Source organism: Heteronotia binoei, chromosome 1 (assembly GCF_032191835.1).
Source record: "Heteronotia binoei isolate CCM8104 ecotype False Entrance Well chromosome 1, APGP_CSIRO_Hbin_v1, whole genome shotgun sequence".
Taxonomy (NCBI): domain Eukaryota; kingdom Metazoa; phylum Chordata; class Lepidosauria; order Squamata; family Gekkonidae; genus Heteronotia; species Heteronotia binoei.
The window spans coordinates 233,838,915-233,860,472 of NC_083223.1; the positions used below are offsets into that span (position 1 = coordinate 233,838,915).

At 43.3% G+C, this 21,558-nt stretch overlaps 1 protein-coding gene across 2 annotated transcripts in view; it reads right to left on the reverse strand.

The window, feature by feature from the left end:
* The window catches only part of CCDC88A (coiled-coil domain containing 88A), a 201,985-nt gene that overhangs the window by 71,490 nt on the left and 108,937 nt on the right, over nt 1-21,558 (reverse strand). For both annotated transcript variants that reach the window (XM_060249353.1, XM_060249345.1), the window contains exons 11-15: nt 19,827-19,973; nt 19,153-19,297; nt 10,060-10,244; nt 7,670-7,807; nt 5,914-6,984 (exon numbers count right to left, since the gene is read on the reverse strand). In XM_060249353.1, the coding sequence (XP_060105336.1) occupies nt 5,914-6,984; nt 7,670-7,807; nt 10,060-10,244; nt 19,153-19,297; nt 19,827-19,973 (1,686 nt within the window). The remainder of the gene's footprint in view (nt 1-5,913; nt 6,985-7,669; nt 7,808-10,059; nt 10,245-19,152; nt 19,298-19,826; nt 19,974-21,558) is intronic.

The following is a 21,558-nucleotide window of genomic DNA, read 5'->3' on the forward strand; positions in this document are numbered from 1 at the left end:
AAACGTCCGCCACTTACTATCATAGGAAGCACGGGTAGACAGCTTCCTGCTATTCAGGAAAACGTGTTGGACTCTGCTGGAGAACTCACAGGGTCGATGAACCACGCTGTCAGCTTCAGGTGGGGCACGTTGTGATGGAATACATGACTGTCCTGAGCTGACAGAAGATCCGGTTCCGCCGGAAACTGGTAGAAGAACCCCCTCGCCAGTTGGAGCAAGATTGGGAACCATTTCTGCCGAGGCTTCCACGGAGTCACCAGCATGCAGCATGGTCTCTCTCTTGCGATTTTGTTGACCACCCTTGTCAATAGTGGCAGAGGTGGGAACAGATATAGGAACCGACCTTCCCACAGGAACAGCAGACCGTCTCCCAACGACTCTGGATCTGAGCCCCTTCTGGAGCAAGACAGAGGACACTTCTGGTTTTCGGCTGTGGCAAAGACATCCGCCTGAGGATACCCCCAGAGCTGAAACACGGGTTGAAGGAAGCGCCACTGTATCTCCCACTCGTGCGGGGAAGCCGCACCGCTGCTGAGGGGATCTGCTTGCAGGTTGAGCACCCCTGGGAGATACGCAGCCTTCACGAAGATGTCGTGGTCCAGGCACTCCGACCACAGTTCCAGTGCCAGTGCACAGAGCCATCGAGAAACTGTCCCCCCCCTGTCTGTTGATATAACACGGGGCAGTGATATTGTCCATTAGCAGAGCAACAACCTTCCCCGCCACCATGGGGTGGAAGGATCGAAGAGCAAAATGAACTGCCAGCAGTTCCAGGTAATTTATATGGCAGTGAGTCAATTTCAATGGCCAAGGGCCCCCCACACACAGAGCGTCCATGTGAGCCCCCCAACCCCATAAAGACACATCTGTTGTGATCGTCACTGTTGGTACAGGTAGGTGGAAGGGAGCTCCCTGACAAATATTGTCCTTTGATTTCCACCACTGCAGTGTTTGAAGTGTCACAGGTGGAATTGCAAACCTCTTTCGAGGTGAGTCCCTTTACAGCCGAAACTGACGAAGAAACCAAAGTTGTAGGCCTCTCATCCTCAGCTTCGCAAAGAGCAGCACGCTTGTAGTTGCCGCCATCAGCCCCAGCATCCGCTGCAGCTGCTGCACCGTGCCCCACTTTCGACTCTGCAGAAGTTCGACAAGGTTGATAATGTCCATCGCTCTCTGCTGAGGCAGAAAAGCGCGATGAAGGTTCGTATCCAGCAAAGCCCCTATGAACTGAACTGTCCGTGATGGAGTAAAGTGTGATTTCTCCAAATTGACCTGCAGACCCAAGGTGTGGCAATATGGTTTAACAAACTCTCCTTCGACTCCGCCACAAGGAGCCAATCATCGATGTATGGAAAGACGACTATCCCTTGAAGCCAGAGATGGGCAGCCACAATGCTCATCATCTTTGTGAACACCCGAGGTGCAGTGGACAGACCGAACGGAAGGGCCTTGAACTGGAAGTGTTGAGAACCTACTGCAAACCGAAGGAAACGTCTGAATGCAGGATGGATGCTGACGTGGAAGTAGGCATCCTTGAGGTCCAGCATTGCCATCCAGTCCCCTTGGTTGATGAGGGGCAGAATTGTTTGCAGAGTGGACATTCTGAACTTCTGGTACAGAATAAACTTGTTCAGATTCCGAAGGTCTATGATTGGTCTCAGACCCCCGTCCTGCTTGGGAACCAGGAAGTAACAAGAGTAGAAGACTCCCGTCCTGATCTCCACCGGGACCCGTTCTATGGTGTGTTTCTGTAGGAGGTTGCTCACCTCCGCCAACAGAGGTGGGAAAGGGGGTGTGGTGATTACCACAGATTGGTTTGGAAACTGAGCAAAATCTATTTTGTAGCCTTCCGCGACGATGGAAAGCGCCCACCTGTCCGTAGAGATGGACTCCCAGGCTGACAGGAATGGGCGGAGGCGGATAGACAAAGAAGAAGTGGGGACAGTGACGCGTGCTACCAGAAAGTCAAAGGCCCTGCTTTTGAGGGCGAGCGCCCTTGGACTTACCGGTGGTACGTGCAGAAGCGTAGCGGTTTCTGTTGTTCCCCCTGTATGGGGACCTACTCTCAGGTTGGGCAGGGCGAGGTCTCCACTGCTGTTCCGGGAAGAACTTTTGATATGGCTTCTTTAACCAAGGTTTGTTCCACTGTTTTGGTTTTGCAGCTCTGGAAGACGCTGGGACACCCAGGTTCCTGGAAGTTTTTATGCTTTTATCCATTTCTCTGGCGGGTGACCGGATCAACACCGATGACGATGGAGCAATTGACATTGATGTCCCAGCGTCATGAGAAGGGGAAGGAGAGCGGGATGATCTCTTCATCCGCTTCTCCTTAGATTTCACCTTCTTCGGTGCGGATGATCGGGTCCCCGAGTCATCCCGACGCTTCTTAGCTGGGATGTCCACTGACCCTTCAAAAGGTCGCTTTGTGGAACGCACGCACTCGACTGGCATCTTGGTCCTGATCGGCGATGTATCGGCCGATGTGACTGTCGGGGTCGCGGCCTCTCCCATCGGTACCAACGGGCCCGATGCCATCTTTTGAGGACGAAGTGCCGACTCAACCAACACAGCCGAAAGCCTTGCCGCTCAATTCTTGTGAGTTTGTTTGGAAAAACTCAGGCAGTGCGAGCAAGAATCCATGCGATGTCCCTCACCCAAACAAAGGAGACAGAGGGAATGGCCGTCAAGGGGGGGGGGCAATCTTCTTCCCACAGGAGCAGCACCTCTTAAAAAAACCCCAATGTCTTTCCATAGACGCCAAGGAAAAAACCCACCCAGGAAAGTCTCTGAGGGGAAAAACGGGGGAAAACTGGGCCCCAAAGGGCAAGTCCAACAACTTTTTTTTTAACAACACTAACTAACAACTATCTAACTAACTACACTAAGAAAATAACAAACGGGCTATATACAACAAGAAAGGCAATCCTAAGATTACTTTACCGACCGGGGACACGAAAGGAGATCCTCTCAGCGCAGCGAGTCAGAAAGGAACTGGTGGGATCCTCATGCTGGTGCCGGCGAGCATGCGCACTGGGACGCCTGCACATGCCCGTTGGTGCTGAGTGCGAAAAAATCCCGGGCTTTTTAGGTACCGATTCGGGGATCGGCGCAGGCGCTCTATTCCATGAGGAACTATGAGTGTGAAGCACAGAGACCACGAAGAAGATGTACTTCTTTCTCTACTTTCTCCATCCCATGCATAATCTTGTGAACCTCTATCATGTCACCCTGCAGTCTACGTTTCTCCAAACTAAAGAGCCCCAAGCGATTTAACCTTTCTTTACAGGGAAAGTGTTCCAAACCTTTAATCATTCTAGTTGCCCTTTCCTGGACTTTTTCCAATGCTATAATATCCTTTTTGAGGTGTGGTGACCAGGGAGGCTTTGTTTCTTGTGATACACTTGTGTGCGCATGTGTGTATATTTGGCCAAGTCACATCCTGTCAGATGCTGAAGGTTTCAAAAGTATAAAGCTGCAAAACCAGTTTACAGAATCAAAAATAAGACTGTATGTACACAATAGAAGAAGTGATTGTTCCTTCAAACCATCTTTCATTCCTTGGGGGGGAAACTTTACTATCTTCAGACTATATATGAAAATATGGTTAAACTAGGAATAAGGCCTGTTGTGAAGAAAGATACAACAGGCTCTAGAAGGAGACCTCCACCCTTGCTGTCTTCCCACCCATTCAAGTGAAGGCATTCACTCCCCGCCCCCGCCCCAACCTCAAGGGGAGCTGATCTTTGCCATCTGGAATGCAGCAGTAATTCTGAGTGACCTCCAGTCCTCAGCTGGAGATTGGCTACAGTGGTCACCAGAAAGAAACGGCATTGTACCTGTCTGAGGTCCCACTCCTCAAACCCCGCCCTCTCCAGGCCCCATCCCTTAAATCTCCAGGAATTTTCTAACCTGGAGTTGGCAACCCTATGTCTTTTCCTTTATTTGCCCCTCTGTCTTCAGCTTTCCAGTGCCTTCCCCCTCTACATAGGAAAAAGACAGGGTTTCTCCACAGTGGGTGGGGGGGAGAGAACCAAAGCAGCTTACATCATTCTTCTCTCCCCCCTTTGACCTGAACAACAACCCTATGAGGCAGGATAGGCTGGATGTGTGTGACTGGTCCAAAATCATCAGTCAGCTTCCACAGCAAGAACCTGGGTCTGGGAGACCCCATTCTGAAGCCCTAACTCGTATGCCCTCTTCAAACTCCACCACAGAATCTCCAAGGATTTCCCACCAACCTGGAAAGGTATCACTAAAGGCCTTTGGGTGAATGCCCCCTCATCCCTGCTGTCTTCCCAAGTGAAGGCATTCACTCCCCCACCTCCACCTCAAGGGGAGCTGATCTCTGCCATCTGGACTCCAGAAAACAGATCTCCTTCCCCATCCTGGAGAAAATAACTGATTTGGAGGATGGACTATATGGCATTATATTCCCAAAGCTTCTCCCCTTCCTGACAAAGGCAGCCTGGGTTGCCTAGCAAGAGCCTCTGGCTAGCACTTCCCAGATAACAGCCATGGCTTCTAAGGAAACACTCCCAGCAGAGCCTGGCCTCTCTGGCTATTTCTGTGGCCTTTGGAGGCTGTGTGTGCTGGGAGGCCTTTCATGAGGCTGCAGCAGCTCTGCAGCCCTTTCTGAGGTTGGTTGACAGAAAGGACACAAAAAAGAGTTGTAGATGTGACTGTCTCTGAGGTAAGACTGACAGAATCAGCTTTGCTGGCTAGCAACAGCCACTTGGGCGGGAGAAAGGAGAAGACTCAAGCAATGGTACACAGGTACTCTTGATTGATAGTTAAACGGGCCAAAGGCTGATACAGTCCCACCAAGACCCAACCAATCAGGATGGTCAGATGTAACACCATGACAGGAGAATCATTATTATATAAGATAACCAGTTATATCCTTAAAAATGTGATTTTATTCTATATGTTTATTTCCATTATTTTTGCAGGATGTTGTACATTTTTGGAGATTAAATAAATCCTGCACAACTCAGCAATGGTTGTGATGAAATAATCAACCCGCAAGGTAGGGATGGGCACAAATTGAACCATGAAGCAAAATTTCTGACCAATTTTGCCCTGTTCATCGTTCCTAAACAGAATTTCATGATGAGTCTGCTGTCATGAACTTTCAGAGCAGGTTCATGCTATTTGTGGTTCGTGCATAGGGCAGAAAGCCTCAAAAACAGCTGAGGAGCAGGGAGGTGCTCCCCACCAATCAGCTGTTTTGCACAGACTTCTACAGTCCCTTTAAAGTGTATAGGGGCTGCAGAAGACAGCCTGAAACAGCTGATGGGCAGGGAGGTACTCCCAGTCAAATAGCTAATTTTGCAGTCTTCTGCAGTCCCTTTAAATTGCAGAAGATAGTCCAAAATAGCTGCGCAGAGGGGAGGTGCTTCCCACTGCATGGTTGTTTCATGCTGCGTTCTGCAATCCTTTTAAAGTTTAAAGGGACTGCATAAGACAGTCCAAAACAGATGTCCGGCTATTTTTCAGGATTTCTGCAAACTTCATTGAAGGAGACTATGGTTCCTTTCAAAGGGGTTTACAGGGCCATGAACCAAACAAGATAGTTCAGTTGGGAATGGGTTGTTTGGTTCGTGACTTCCCACAAACCAAAACACATTTTCATGTTTCATCTCTATCCCTACCTGCAGACAGCTTCCATTGTTACTATGGAAGTGAAAGAGCAGAGGAAACTCACATTACATTTCTTGCACTATAATGTGTAAGCCCACAGAATTCACAAGCCATTGAAGTTCAGAAACAGTATTACCACTTGACACCTATTAGAAATATAGACTAATTTGAGTATACTAATGAACTTAATTATTCTATGAAACTGACAGCTGTTTTATCAGTACACTGCAACTTCAGTGTCCTTTATACTGATATCATATCAGGCAATATTACCTCTCGCAACGTGACAAGTGTTTTCTTGTCAATGGTGGCTCTCTTTACAAGTTCTTTATTCTCTTTTTCAAGTTCTTTTAGCCGAATGGAAGCTTCTTTACATGCACCAATTTCCTTAATGAGTGACTTGTTCTCTTTTTCCAGGTTACAGATTTTTGCATTGTTGTCTTCTAAAGTGCTGTCTTTAATATCTCCTTGTTGTCGCAGTCTCTTGTTCTCTTTCTCCAGTTGCTTTTTATCTTTCTCCAACTGAGCTGTTTCTTGCTCCAAAAGTTTATTTTCTTTCTCCAACTGTTCCAAACGTTTACTAGAAATTTTCAATTCTTCTAAATTTTTTTGTAGGGCTTGATTTTCTGTCTCTAGTTCTTGTAGTTCACTTTCTAAATGGTGGATCTTTTTGTTACTGTTTTCGAGGGCTTTCTGCAGCCTTTGGTTTTCTGTATCCAAACCTTGGTAACTGACTTCTAAACGTTCAGTCTTCTTACAAGATGTTTTCATAAGCTCCAGACTCTTCTGAAGCTGCTGTTTCTCACTTTCCAATTCTTTGTTTTCTAACTGTAACTGAGCCATCTTGATGTTTATACTTTTCAAAGATTCAACTGTTCTTCTGAGTTCTAAATTCTCTTCATCAAGTTGTGTATTCTCCTTCTCTAAGGACTCTAGCTGAAAGCTGAGATTTTTCAGGCTATCTAAAGTCTTTTTCAGCTTTCTATTTTCCATATCTAAAATGGAGTTTTCTTGTTCTAAAGTATCTATTTTTTCACAAGTGATCTTTAAGTTAGTAACCTTTTTCTGCAACAATTCATTTTCTTTTTCAAGATGTTGAACTTCTTTCTCTAGTTCATCTGCCCTTTCTCCCTTCTCTTTATAGTGTTCCAGTTCTTTTTTAATTTGCTTCTTTTCAAATTCTAACTTATTTAATTTACTGCTTGTCTCTTTGATAGATTCATGGAGAATTTTATTTTCCTTTTCAATATCTTTGACTCTTGCTTCAGCGCTGATTTGCGAACGCTGTCTGAGGGAAGCCACTGTTTGATTCAAATGCTCATTCTCCTGTTCCAGCATTTTAATCTAATTAATTGAAATAAGAAACAACAGTCTGAATCTGTAGCATGTAAAATATTTGATATTGTGATATAACAATAAAAACAATGTTCTAATCAAGGTCTTTTCAAACAGAAAAGGCTGAGGTTGGAAAGCTAAGAATTGACAATTAGATTGCTCAAATCCAAGATCAGGAATATCTGTATTTTTCAAAGAAGCAGACAGATGCTTCAAGCATCCCAGGTTGTAGGAAAAACTAGTTACATAGCTAGGGAGGAAAGCCAGACAAATCTGAAGACACTTCTGGACAGATGTTTCCCTCTTCACAGAAGAGTAAGCCTTTTATTCCGCACCTAAAATCATTCCCTTCTCTCCAGCAAATCAGAGAAAAAAATAGGTTTGTCTGTTTAGAAAGAATTTGAAAGAACAACTAACTACATGCAGTTTTCCTGTCTTGCTCATAACTTTCTAAAGAGCTCAGGTACAGCATATTCTTCTGAAATTTGAGATTTTTTTTTCAAAAGCAGAAAAGATACATGCATACAAACATATATTCACGTGAAAACTTACAGAGGAAAAATTGTTCATGATTACCATGTGTTAAAATTATATATGCCTCAAGCAAATGTAGTTTCTCTTTAAAAATGCAAATTTTAATCCTTTAATCAATGTCAAGGTTGACAGAGTAAAAAGGTCTTCTTGTATAACTTGCCTGTCTCTCTGAGTTTTCTCGCAGAGTTTCAATTGTCTTTTCAAGCTGCGCTTTCTCTTTCATCAGATCTTTGCTTAGATTCTGACTGTTCTGAAGACTTTGCTTTTCTTCACTAAGTTCATTCTCAAATCGTTCCAGCTAAAGAAAAACAAACAATTGAAAATGAATCTTACATTTAACTGTACATAATTAATTTTCTACTTAGTAAGATTTTTACTTACTATTTCTAATACTGCATTATGCCAAAAATCAACCCAGCACATACTATGACCCTACATTTCCTGGAAATAATATAGGATTTCTACAGAAGACTTGAACCTACAGGAGATGAACCACATTGAATTTTTTAATCTCCAAACAATGGGTGAATATAACAGTATAGGGGCCACAGTGATCCCATTGGCCCCTCAGAAATGGGAGCTGCCATGCAGCACAGGCGGTAACAGTCAAGTGGGTGGGTTTTCTTATCCAGTCCATATAGAATGTGGATCCTTGCCAATTTCTTGGTGTTTAAATGGCTAAGAAACACATGATATTTATTTACATATATTTATATAGCCAATCTTTCTCTCTGAGACTTAAGACAGATTACACAGTGTAAAACACCACAATCAAACAGCATGAGACATCCAACAAACAATATGATTCGACTAAGATTACAAAAATTAGAAACAACATGGCATAATATGTCAATAATGCCCTCCAGCCCAAAATTACAAAAGTAGAAATCAATGCAGTAAGAGCAAGTCAGACTGTAAACAGTATAGGTTATAATCAAATAATTGAGAAGTCCCCTGTCCTGGATGGTGCTACACTTTGCCCAAAGGAGCAGGTTTGTAGCTTAGGGGTGCTGCTGGACAAGGAGTAGCAGCAGTGGCTTGGATCACCTTTTACCAGCTTTGGTTGGAAACACAGCTGCATCCTTTCCTGAGCAAAAAAAGTCTTGCAACAGTGGTGCATTTCCTGGCAACATCTATATTAGACTTCAGCAAAATGATCTACATGGAGCTGCTTTGAAAGAGTGTCTGGAAACTATAGTTACTGCAGAATGCTGCAGTCAGATTTCTAGCAGAACTGGTTTGTAGAGACCATATCTCTTCAGTCTTGTTTCACTTACACTAGCTCCCAATTTACTTCCAGGCTGAATTCAAGGTCCTGGTACTGACCTTTAAAGTCTGTACAGTTTGGGGCCAAAAGACACTAGGGACCACCTACTTCCATGTGAACATACCCAATCACTAGAGTAATCTTTGAAGGCACTACTAAGATGTTGCCCATCACCATCTAAGGGTGAACAGATTACAACCTGAGTAAGGCCTTCTCAGCTGTGGTACAGAAATTATGGAATTCCCTCCCCATGGAGATTCATCTGGTCCTTCTATCACTGTCTTCTGCCAGTGGGTGAAAACTTCCCTGTCTTGCCCGGCATGGCCTCACTTTCTCACTGATTCTTCTTCCTGTTATTATTTTATATATTTATATATGTGCGTACATTTGTTTTTAATCTTTACTGTTCACCACCCTGGGGACCCTAAATTTGGTCAAAAGGCAGATGTAAAATATTTTAAATAAAACAAATAAAAAGTAAACTCATGTTTCCCTTATAAAAATATCCACCTGAACAATTCCATTATACTACAAGCCCTATTCCCTTTATAAAAGGGGCCTCTGAAACACTTTTGTTTTACATAGTTTGCAAAATGACTGAAACGTAGGAACCTTCCTGATCTCCTCAGATAGGCCATTCCACACTGAGGGAGCCACAACAGAGAATGCAGGTGCATAAGCCAGCAGACCTCGGGGACCACCTGTTCCATAAAGAGTATCATACCGATTTACAGCATGGCACCTTCAGAAAGCTTTGTTCTGATAAGTGAAGCTGTTGCAGTGGAAAATAGGAAAGGGGTCCTTCAGATATTACTACAGGCATTAGAGGTATCATTTTTTACAAGTATCATTTCACAAGTAAAAATGATTACAAGTATCATTTTTAATGAAGTTAATGCTTTAAAAATAGCTAACCAATATTTAATAATAATTGACCTGTCAATTCACCTAATCTTAAAGGAAAGCAGACCTGATGAAGCTGATAACTTTGTCACAGCTTTTACAGCTATGTTACTTGATAAAACATAGTAAAAAGATGAACAGTGATGCTTGCTTTATCCTTGAAACTTATTTGCAATCTCAACATTAAGTGTACTATTTTGCTAAAATATATGCCATAAAATATTAAATACAAAGTGGGGCAAGAAAATACAATGCACTTCATAACAGAAAGCTTACTACAACTTTAAGAAATTTGCCTTACTTTGTTTAACATATGGTTATAATAATATCCTGGGATTTAACATTTTCTTCTTTTTTAAACAAAAATTGCCATTGGGTACCTTTTTACTTAGTATCTGGTTTTCCTTTTCCATTTTCAGAAGTTTTGAATTACTGCCTTCTACAGATCCCACTGTACTTTGTAGCTCTTCCACAGTCTTTAGCAAACTTTGGTTTTCCATTTCCAGTTTCAGTAACTTACTCGATGCCAGTTCATTCACTTCATGACCAAGTGATTTTCGTGGCGCTACATACACAATTAAAAAAAAATTCCCAGCCATTATTTGTATGGTATTTACTTATAATTAGCACATGTTATATGAGTCACGCCCAATATACCACTGCTATCCCCAACTTCATCACATCCTAGCTCAAACTATTCCAAAAGGTCCTTGGACTCAAGCATTTCTGCCTCTTTCAGTGAAAAAGAATGAGGAATGCCTAAATTCCAAACTTAATAAATGGTCCCCCAAGGTCAGAAACCCAAAATACTTTGTACCAACTGAGCTGACAAAGAAATAAAAAAAAAACTTTTATAAAACTGGAACTTATTTATATCTTCTTTTGGACTCTCGGATGGCCCTAGGTATAACATCAAATTTGATGATAAATCATGAGAAACACAAGATTTATGCTCCACTTAAGAAACGTGCTATTAACCTCGACTATCATATATTCAGAGCATGTTGTGTTTGGTCCTGTCAATATTTTGGTGTTTCCCTTCCAAACCATTTTCTATCATTTGCATATTATGTGACCATAACTTGATGTGCAAAGGTCTTCTGGCTATCTGAATTACATACTTATCCTTCCCAGGTTTGCCAGGGTATATTTATGAATATACTGTATTCTTATCAATTCTGTCCAGAATTTCAGGTAAGATTTCCATATTCTTATTCTGGTTTCTCTTCAGATTGCATAAATCTTTCACCTTTTTGCATATTCTTCTCGATTGCCCACCTTATCAGGATCTCAAAGCTAATTTTTGCCTGTCACTCTTAACTTTTAATTTCATTCACTTTGATTTTTCTTTTATTTTGTGGAGGAAAAAACAAATTACATTGTAGCTAAATTTTATTCAGTCCTTGCATCCATTAAATTATTTTTTTGCTGCTCATGGTTTCATGGAGCTCCAATGGGAGAAAGGAAAGCAAAAGAAACATAAAGCTATGTTATTGTGATGAGCCCCAAACCATTTTCTGTTTGTTTGAGATAACTACACTACATTATCTACACAGATTCTCATGAGCTACAAATATCAGTGACCTTAATAAACTACAAGCTACCTAGCTCATCCACAGGTTTGGCATGGATCTCCAGATACTTAAGTGGAAACATAAACAGACTTAACGCAGTCCCACTTGTGCAAGATCTTGTGTACTTTCCTCCCTATATCATAACGGCCAAAAATTGCTTGCATAATGTCTTGCACAAGTGGAAAAATCCATTTAGGATATGCTAGGTTTAACTCAGTACAAGGATTTTTTCACACTTCTGCTTGTACAGTGAAACCTAGTTACATACACAAATCTTCCAGTGGGGCCAGGGCAAAATGTGGAATTGATCAGCTAGAGAATATGTAGTGTTAAACTTACACTGAATTCTTTAGAAAGATACTTTGAAATTAACATTTGCTGATTAAAAGAAAGTATAATATGCTAATTTCTTGACATGAAAAGGTGATTACCAAAAACCAATATAGCAGCAAACATAACTGGGTTTTCATTTTGGCAGAGGACAGTTTTGCTTGGCACTCTTGAACCAAATAGACTTAAAGAATTGCAAACGGTGACGGGGTGTGAAGTCGCAACTAAAGTTAAGTATCTTGGAGTGGAAATAACTATGAAGAATATTGATTTGTTTAAAAATAATTATGAAAAATTATGGTGTAAGATGGACAAAGATTTGATGAAATGGAATAGACTTAACTTGTCCTTATTGGGCAGGATAGCTGCAATAAAGATGAATATTTTGCCAAGAATAATGTATTTGTTCCAAACTATCCCGATTGTGAAAGATACCAAACAATTTAACAAATGGCAAAGGAAAATTTCTGATTTTGTATGGGAAGGAAAGAAACCAAGGATTAAGATGAAGATTTTAATAGATGCCAAAGAGAGAGGTGGTTTTCAGCTCCCGGACTTAAGATTGTATCATGATGCGGTCTGTTTGACATGGATCAAAGATTGGATAATGCTGTTAGATAAAAAACCTTTATGCTTAGAAGCTCATGGGAATAAATTCGGCTGGCACGCATATCTGTGTTATGGGAAGAATAAGATGGACAGCTTTTTCTCTCACCATTACATCAGAAATAGTTTGTTAAACACTTGGATAAAATATAAGAAATATGGCGACGAGAGAAAGCCGCTTTGGATACTGCCAGCAGAAGTAATAAAAATAACAGCTGAATCTGATGAAGAAAGAGCGATGTCATACAATCAACTGCTTAAGATCCAAGGAGACAAAATTGAATTAAAATCTGCGGAAGAGTTAAATAATAAATATGATTGGTTTCAGATGCAACAAATTAAAAGCTTGATGGAAAATGATATTAAAATGGATGGAATTAGACGCGAGCAAACAGAACTGGAAAGGGTCCTGCTTGGAGATAATGAAAAATTAATATCGAAAGTATATAAATTACTATTGAAATGGTTTACAGAAGAAGAAGCAGTAAAATCTCAAATGGTAAAATGGGCAATTAATGTGAATAGAGAAATACAAATGGATGCATGGGAGCACCTTTGGAAGAACTCGATGAAGATCTCAACTTGTCAGAGTATTAAGGAGAATTGTTTTAAGATGATGTATAGGTGGTACATGACTCCGAAAAAGTTGGCTAGGATGAGCAAAAAGATGTCGGATAGATGTTGGAAATGTAAAAAACATGAAGGCTCTTTCATATGTGGTGGACTTGTGAAAAAGCGAAGGAGTATTGGAACATAATACAACAAGAAATCTCCAAAATTTTGGGTTATGATTTCAAGAAAATTGCAGAGACTTTTTTGCTTGGATTACAATTAGAAAAATTTCCAAAGGAAGACAGGACTTTAATTTGGTACTTGCTCTCAACTGCAAGGACATTGTATGCGCAGCTTTGGAAACAAGGAAAATACCAGAGAAATGGGATTGGATTGTGAAAGTTTTATCGTGGAGTGAACTGGACAAATTAACTAAAACCTTAAAAGACTATGACTTAGACTTATTCAAAAAGGAGTGGAAGAAATTCAAAGGATATATGGAGAAAGAGTGGAACATAAAAAGATATTGGACAATTTTTTAGTATTAACTAAAAGTATTATTTTTGATAGATTAGTGGTACCTTTAGAATTGAATTTAAATTTATAACTTCAGGGAAGTCAATATTGGAGGGAGGGGGGGTGAAATATCATATGGTTTAGTGTAAGAAAAAGATAATTAAATATTGTAACAATGTGTTATTAATAAATTGTTAAAACACGAAAAGTGTATTTTCCAAGAAAGATCCTAAATAGTTGCCAAACCATTCAGAGATGTGCTGAGGAGCAATTTATTAACTTTGCTGGAAAAAATAAGTTGTGGGGCAGAAAGAACCACAATGGAGTTAAAAATCTACCCCAAACTACATTTCTCCCTTGAGAATTGTCGTGGGTCAGTCAGAGCTCAGTGAGGACTCCTTGGGAGAAGAGGGCTCCTCAGGAGAAGACAAGTCAGGTACAGCCAACTCTAAATCAGCAGAAGCTAGCAAGCAGGAAGAGAAAATGCAAGCTGGTCAAGATTCACAGCCAACAGCTAATGCAGAACCAGGACAGTCTCCAGCCCTGAGTCAACAGGTGAAACTGAGCTGATAATTCTCAGCCCTCCAGTATCACCCACATCCTTTGAGCACTGTAGACAAAGGCTGCAAGCAGAACTGCAAGAGCGATGACAGAGTGCTCGCTTTCTGGCCTGACACCAATTGCCTGAGCAGTTACAGAATTACTTCCAAGCAGCCGGCTGCAAATTTGACTCCTAGGCACATACATATAAAAACCAGTCAAAGGAGGCTGTTAGGTGTAGAAGTAATACATTACTCTACCACAACTATATGGCAATTGCTTTGGATCCTGTCCTGCTTGTGTGACTTCTGGACCAGCTCCTAACCTTTACTCTTAGTTTTGTGTGACTCTAGCTAGCATGCCCCTTGGACCTCTCAACTATACCCCCAGACAGCTCCTCAGTAATGACTCTTTGGTTTCTGAGTTGTGAACTGAACTCTTGACTTTGCTAACTTACGCCTAAACTCTTGCTTCTTACAAGTAACTCCTGAACCTGCCCTGTGACAAGAATACTGTAAAGCAAGTCTATTTTCATCTCCTCCAGGTTTTCAATTGGCAGCTGCTCTATACCCCTCCTAGAAGACACAGAGCATGCTTGGTCCTTATCAAGACACCTTTATTTTGTCTGTGGATGGCTGTGTTTCATTACTGCTAAACATTTGGATCATAAAGTTCAGTACTAAAGGGAATAAACTCAAAACACTTGATCTGCAGAAAATACTGAGTGTTTCTGGGATATATGAGGCCTGGTTTCTCACTACTCTTCAACAGCAACCACTGCACAAATGATAGTGTTGTATGTTAGAGTTTCAGATTAGGATCCGGTTCAAATCCCCACTTTGACAAGGTGCTCAATGCCTGTGCTTCAGCCAGCTGTGCACTCTCAACTTAACCTACCTCACAGGGCTCTTGTGAGGATTAAATGAAGAGAAGAATGATATAAACTACTTTAGGTCACCACTGTGGAGGAAGGCAGGATATAAATAAGTCAGTCAGTCAGTCACATTTTATTTGTATCCCGCCCTCCCCGACCAAGCAGCTCAGGGAGGCTAACAGCAAAAAACTCAATACATACATTGTACAATAAATAACATTTAACTACAATTAATTAAAATCCACTAAAATTCTAAAAACATTAGTGCATTTAGTGCTATAATCGCTGGCAAGTTTACTTGGTAGTTTAGTAGTTTCAGCTGGTGAAGGCTGTTTGGAACAAGATGGTCTTACAGGCCCTGCGGAACTGTTCAAAGTCCCGCAGGGCCTGCATTTCTTCTGGAAGCTGATTCCACAGCTGTGGGGCCATAACAGAGAAAGCCCGAGTATGGGTACTCTAGAGTCTTACCTCCTTTGGCCCGGGGATAGTCAGCAGGTTCTTCCCTGCTGACCTCAGTGCTCTCTGGGGTTCATACGGGGAGAGAGGGTCCCTAAGGTAGGCAGGTCCTCGGCCATACAGGGCTTTAAAGGTAATAACCAGCACTTTGTAACAAATCCGGTAAATAACTGGCAGCCAGTGCAGTCCACGCAGCCCCGGCTGTATGTGCTCCCGCTTTGGGAGCCCCAGCAACAGTCTGGCAGCCGCGTTCTGCACTAGCTGCAGCTTCCAGGTTCGGCACAAAGGCAGCCCCATGTAGAGGGCATTACAGTAATCCAATCTCGAGGTGACCGTTGCGTGAATCACTGTTGCCAGGTCCCGACGCTCTAGGAAGGGGGCCAACTGCCTTGCCCGCCTCAGATGAAAAAAGGCTGACTTGGCAGCAGCTGCTATCTGGGCCTCCATTGATAATGAAGGCTCCAGTAGGACTCCCAGGCTTCTGACTCGGCGCGCCACTTTCAGTGGCGCCCCGTCAAAGACCGGGAGAGGTATTTCCCCTCCCAGAGTGCCCCGACCTAAGCAAAGGACCTCTGTCTTCGCCGGATTCAGTTTCAGCCCGCTCAGCCTTAACCAAGTTGCCACGGCCTGCAGTGCCAGGTCCAAGTTCTCTGAGGTGCAGCCAGGTCGGCCGTCCATTAGCAGATAGAGCTGGGTGTCATCTGCATACTGGTGACACCCAAGCCCATACCTCCTGGCAATCTGGGCAAGGGGGCACATATAGATATTAAATAGCATCGGCGAGAGAACTGCTCCCTGAGGCACCCCACAATGTAGTGTACGTCTCTGGGAGAGCTCACCCCCGATTGCCACCCTTTGTCCCCGATCCTCAAGGAAGGAGGAAAGCCATTGTAAGGCCGACCCCCTAACCCCAACATCGGCGAGGCGGTGGGTCAGCAGCCGATGGTCGACCGTGTCGAACGCGGCCGACAGGTCTAACACCTTCAACGGCATGCTATGACCTTCAACGGCATCTGGATCGGGGTGGCTCGGCGGTGCTGATGTTGTTAGACCTGTCGGCTGCGTTCGACACGGTCGACCATCGGCTACTGACGTGCCGCCTCGCCGACGCGGGGATTCAGGGGTTGGCCTTACAGTGGCTTTCATCTTTCCTGGAAGGTCGGGGACAAAGGGTCGCAATTGGGAGGGAGCTATCCCGGAGGCGCACACTCGATTGTGGTGTGCCCCAAGGGGCGGTTCTCTCCCCGATGTTATTTAACATCTACATGCGGTCTGTTTGACATGCGGCCTCTTGCCCAGATTGCCTGAAGGTATGGGCTGGGGTGTCACCAGTATGCTGATGACACCCAGCTCTATCTACTGATGGACGGCCAGCCTGTCTGCGCCCCGGAAAATCTTGACCAGGCATTACGGGCCGTGGCTGAGTGGCTCAGACTGAACGGGCTGAAGCTAAATCCTACGAAGACAGAGGTCCTTTGCTTGGGTCGCTGCGGCCCGGGGAGGGGGATCCCCCTGCCGGCTTTTGATGGTGCGCCGCTGATGGCGGCGGACAGGGTCAAGAGCTTGGGGGTGCTATTGGAGCCGCTTTCAAGTCCGCATTTTTTCATCTTAGGCGGGCAAGGCAGCTGGCCCCCTTTCTGGAGCGCGACGACCTAGCAACAGTGATCCATGCTACGGTCACCTCGAGGTTGGACTACTGCAATGCCCTCTACATGGGGCTGCCCTTGTCTCGGACCCGGAAACTGCAGCTGGTGCAGAATGCCGCAGCCCGGCTGCTATTGGGTCTCCCAAAGTGGGGACACATCCGGCCGGGTCTCCGGACTCTGCACTGGCTTCCAGTGATATACCGAGTCCGGTACAAGGTGCTGGTTATTACCGTTAAAGCCCTATATGGCCTGGGACCTGCCTACCTGAAGGACCGTCTCTCCCCACATGTTCCCCAGAGAGCACTGAGGTCAGGAACACAAAATCTCCTCACTATCCCCGGGCCAAAAGAAGCCCGTTTGAAAGCCACCAGAGAAAGGGCTTTCTCCGTTATGGCCCCCGTATGGTGGAATCAGCTGCCGGAAGAGGTGAGGGCCCTGCGGGACTTGGCGCAGTTCCGCAGGGCCTGTAAGACGACCCTCTTCCGGCTAGCCTATACTTAGCTAGGACGACAACTCGATGTAACTGGCCAGCCATCTGTTTACAGGAAATTGAAATATTCTGTTTTTAAGGTTTTAACTGTTTAAATATTTAATTGTTTTATACTTGAAATTGTTTAAATTTTATGTTTGATTAATTGTTGGAAGCCGCCCTGAGCCATTCGTGGGAAGGGCGGGATATAAATCTCGAATAAATAAAAAAATAAATAAATAACATCAGCACTGCCACACCGCCTCGATCCAGATGCCGCTGGAGGTCATCCACCAAGGTGACCAGCACTGTCTCTGTCCCATGACCCGGGCAAAAGCCGGACTGGCAAGGGTCTAGGATGGAAGCGTCATCCAGAAAACCCTGTAACTGCAACGCCACTGCCCTCTCTATAATTTTACCTAAAAACGGTAAATTCGAGACCGGCCGGTAGTTTGCCAATTCGGCCGGGTCTGCTGTACTTTTTTCAAGAGGGGTCGGACCAAGGCCTCTTTTAAGGGCGTTGGAAAATGCCCCTCCAGGAGGGATCTATTTATGATGTCCCGTAGAGGACATCTAAGCTCCCTCAGGCAAGATTTAATTAGCCAAGAGGGGCATGGGTCTAAATTGCAAGTTGTTGGGCGTGCAGAGAAGAGAATTCCGTCGACTTCCTCCAGGCTGAGCGGGTCGAAATGATCCAGGACTAAACCTGAAGACAGGCACGGAGCCTCCAGTTCGTGTACTGTATCCAATGTGATGGGCAGGTCCTGGCAGAGCGACGTGATTTTGTCTGCAAAAAATTTCGCAAAAGCCTCACAGCCTATTTCCAATTCTTTAACATTTGGCTTGCCCTGGGGCAGTGTAGTTAAATCTCCAATTATTTTGAACAATTGTGCCGGGCGCGAATTTGCAGACGCAATCTTGGCTGCGAAGTAATCTTTCTTCGCAGCCTTGAGTGCCGTCTCATATGACCTCATAAGCGTTCTATAAGATGTTCTCGCCGCTTCGCCACGAGTGCGCCGCCACTGCCTCTCTAGTCGTCTGAGTCCTTGTTTCAGCTGGCGTAACTCCGAGGTGTACCATGGAGCCAGCTTCAAATGAGGGCGCAGAGGACGTCGAGGTGCGATCTCGTTGATTGCCCCAGTTAGCCGATCTTGCCAGGCATCAACTAGGGGGTCAAGGGAATCGCCAGGGAGCCAGGGGTCCCAAAGAGCCATCTGGAACCGTTCCGGGGCCATCAGGCTCCGCGGGCGAGGCAAAATAGGCTCTCCGCCCTTACAGGGTTGGAGTGGCGTCTCCATATGGGAGTGGCGTCTCCATACCCCTCCCCCCCGCCCACTAATCCGCGATTGATGAAAGACCGAGTAAGTAAATAAATAACTTGGTTAAATATGGAAGGCAGATAAAAGGTTGATTGTGGAAAGTAGAGAAGGATGCAGGGAAAGGCGAGGATATGGGTGCTGCCAGGAGGAAGAAAAAAGGAAATACTGTGGAAAGAGGAATATAAGGTCTTTGTAATTAGCTAATCACTATATAGGAAGCCAGATTGTGTCAGTATTCATTAAAATATTGTGATTGATCATGGTAATACAATTGGATGATAACAGCTCATGATGCCATGTATTTTCTAATGTAAAACAAGAGTGTCTTAAAAATGCATTTTGTTATGTTTAGTTCTGCAGTTTTTAAAATGCTCCAATGGCAATTATGGCAACACAACCATATCAGCAACAGTCCTGCCTGAAGAGTACACTAATAAAACTTGCCCCTGCAAAGCAAAGCATTCATGAACAAGCTAGGGTACATCTTTGAGTTGAACAATTTATAGACACCTGAAACAGCTCTTAGAATATCTGAGATCTACAGTTTCATCATTTTCCATATAACAATAGGAAAAAGAAATTTTTAACTACCTTCAGATAGTTCACTGGATCTGTTTATTTGTTCAAGTTCCCATCCAAGATGAAGTGACTCATCCATACTTTGCTTCTGAGCCATTTCTAGAGTCATGTTTTCCTCCATAAGTTCCTCAATTTTCTTCCGATCCATATCACGTTCCTTAAATATTGTTTACATGAAGCTCTTTTAAAAGTCCTCTCAAATTGCAAAAACATATCTTTGGAGATTTGTTTAAACAGAAGCTAGATCAGGCTACATAAAATAGCTTTTCTCGTAACTATTTCTAGGTATTTCTGCTGTATTTAATCATATCAAAGGTATGGTTACATTTGGAAAAGTGACTTCAAAGTGACAGTAACTGCAACAAACCCCCAACTTCTGCAGTACCAAAAACTATTTTGCTGACTTTGAATGTTAAAGTTAATAATAGTTCATTTTTTAAATCTATACATATGAGAGCTTATCTTGTATGCCTGATGATGGAAAGTGCCCTCAAGATACTGACAATGTATGCTGAATCTGGAGTATTTTCAAAACAAGAGCTGAACAGATGTGGTTTGCCATTGCCTGCCTCTGATTAGCAACCCTAGACTTCCTTGGTGGTCTCCCATCCACCCTGCTTAGCTGCCAAAATCTGGCAAGATTGGGCTAGCATGGGCTATCCAGGCTAGGGCTCTTATATGCTTACCATCTCCATATCATGTAATTTAGCTTTTAACTGTAAATTCTCCTTCTCCAGTTCATGCAATTTATCTGAACGAGCCCGGGTCCCCTCCAACTGATCTTCCAACATTGTCTTTGTTTCCAACAATACTTGATTATCTTCTTTGAGTTCCTATATAAATAAAACAGATATATTAAGCGTGTACTTACTGTATGCAAGTGTTAAACAAAAAAAACCATAGAAAATTAGTTTTTCAAAATGTTATATGTTATTTAAATCTTATAAAAGTATCTCACAAAAATGTATTTGGCAATATGAATATTAGAAACATAGGACTGGATTCAAAAGTATTCTTTGTGATAGGCATTTCACACATTTCTCCCTTTAGCTGCAACACCCTTTTTCCCCATATAGTGTCTAAGGAAACCTTGACCTTTAGAAGCAGCTTTCTTGGGTGTCCCAAGGTGCTGCAGAAGACAAGGAGAGGCAGGGAAGTTTCATTGTATGACCAGAGGTATACTTTCAAGGTTCTTTGGATCCAATCCATAATTCTTAATATTGAGCTAAAATTCATTTAAAATTCAAATTTTACTTTGGAACCCACCAAGATAAAGTCCAAATTCAAATGCCAAAATTTCAGATAGTAAATATCAATATGGAACCCCAGTGCAGGTAGGAAGTCTTGTGATTTTGCCCTAGCAACACTATATCCTACAATGGGTGCTGATATTCTTGTGCATACTTTTGACACTCACGCCAATCCATTCAGATGCTGTGAACAGCAAAGTTCTGGTTATGTCTCCAGAACAGTAGATTTTCCTTGCCGTTTCTGGGCATTCCAAAAGCCAATAGTAAATTCCTTGGATTAAAATCCTGAAAGTATGCTTTTTTAAGCATGTAAAAGGTAAGCATAAATTAACTAAAGCCAATTCCTGATTACAAAGACTGTGCTGAGGGGTGCAGACAGAGCACACATTTCAACAATACCGTTGACTGTAATCACAGAATCACAGAGTTGGAAGAGACCTCCAAGGTCATTTAGTCCAACCGCTTGCACAATGCAAGAACTTCACAAATACCTCCCTCCCACACATACATCCCCAGTGACCCTGCTCCACACCCAAAAGATGGCAAAAAACCTCCAGGATTTCTTGCCAATCTGGCCTAGAGAAAATTTTCTGACTGACCCCAAACGGGCAATCGGCATTTCCCTGGGTGTGTAAGAAAGGGTCACAAGAACTAAGCACTGATGCAGCCTTTTTTGCCCTCCTTCTCATGATCTGCCTAATTCATAGAATCAGCTTTGCTGTCAGATGGCCGTCTAGCCTCTGCTTAAAAACCTCCAAGGAAGGAGAGCCCACTACCACTTGAGGAAGCCTATTCCACTGAGGAACCACTCTAAATGTCAGGAAGTTCTCCCTAATGTTTAGCCAGAAACTCTTCTGATTTAATTTCAACCTGTTGATTCTGGTCCGCACTTCTGGGGAAACAGAAAACAATTCTGCACTATCCTTTATATGACAGCCTTTCAAGTACTTGAAGATGATGATCATATCACTTCTCAATTGGCTCCTCTTCAGACTAAACATACCCAGTTCCTTCAACCCTTCTTCAAAGGACTTGGTCTCCAGACTCCTCACCATTTTCATTACCCTTCTCTGGACACATTCCAGCTTATCTATATCCTTCTTAAACTGTGGTGCCCAAAACTGAACACAATACTCTACTGTAGGTGAGGTCTAACCAGAGCTGAGTA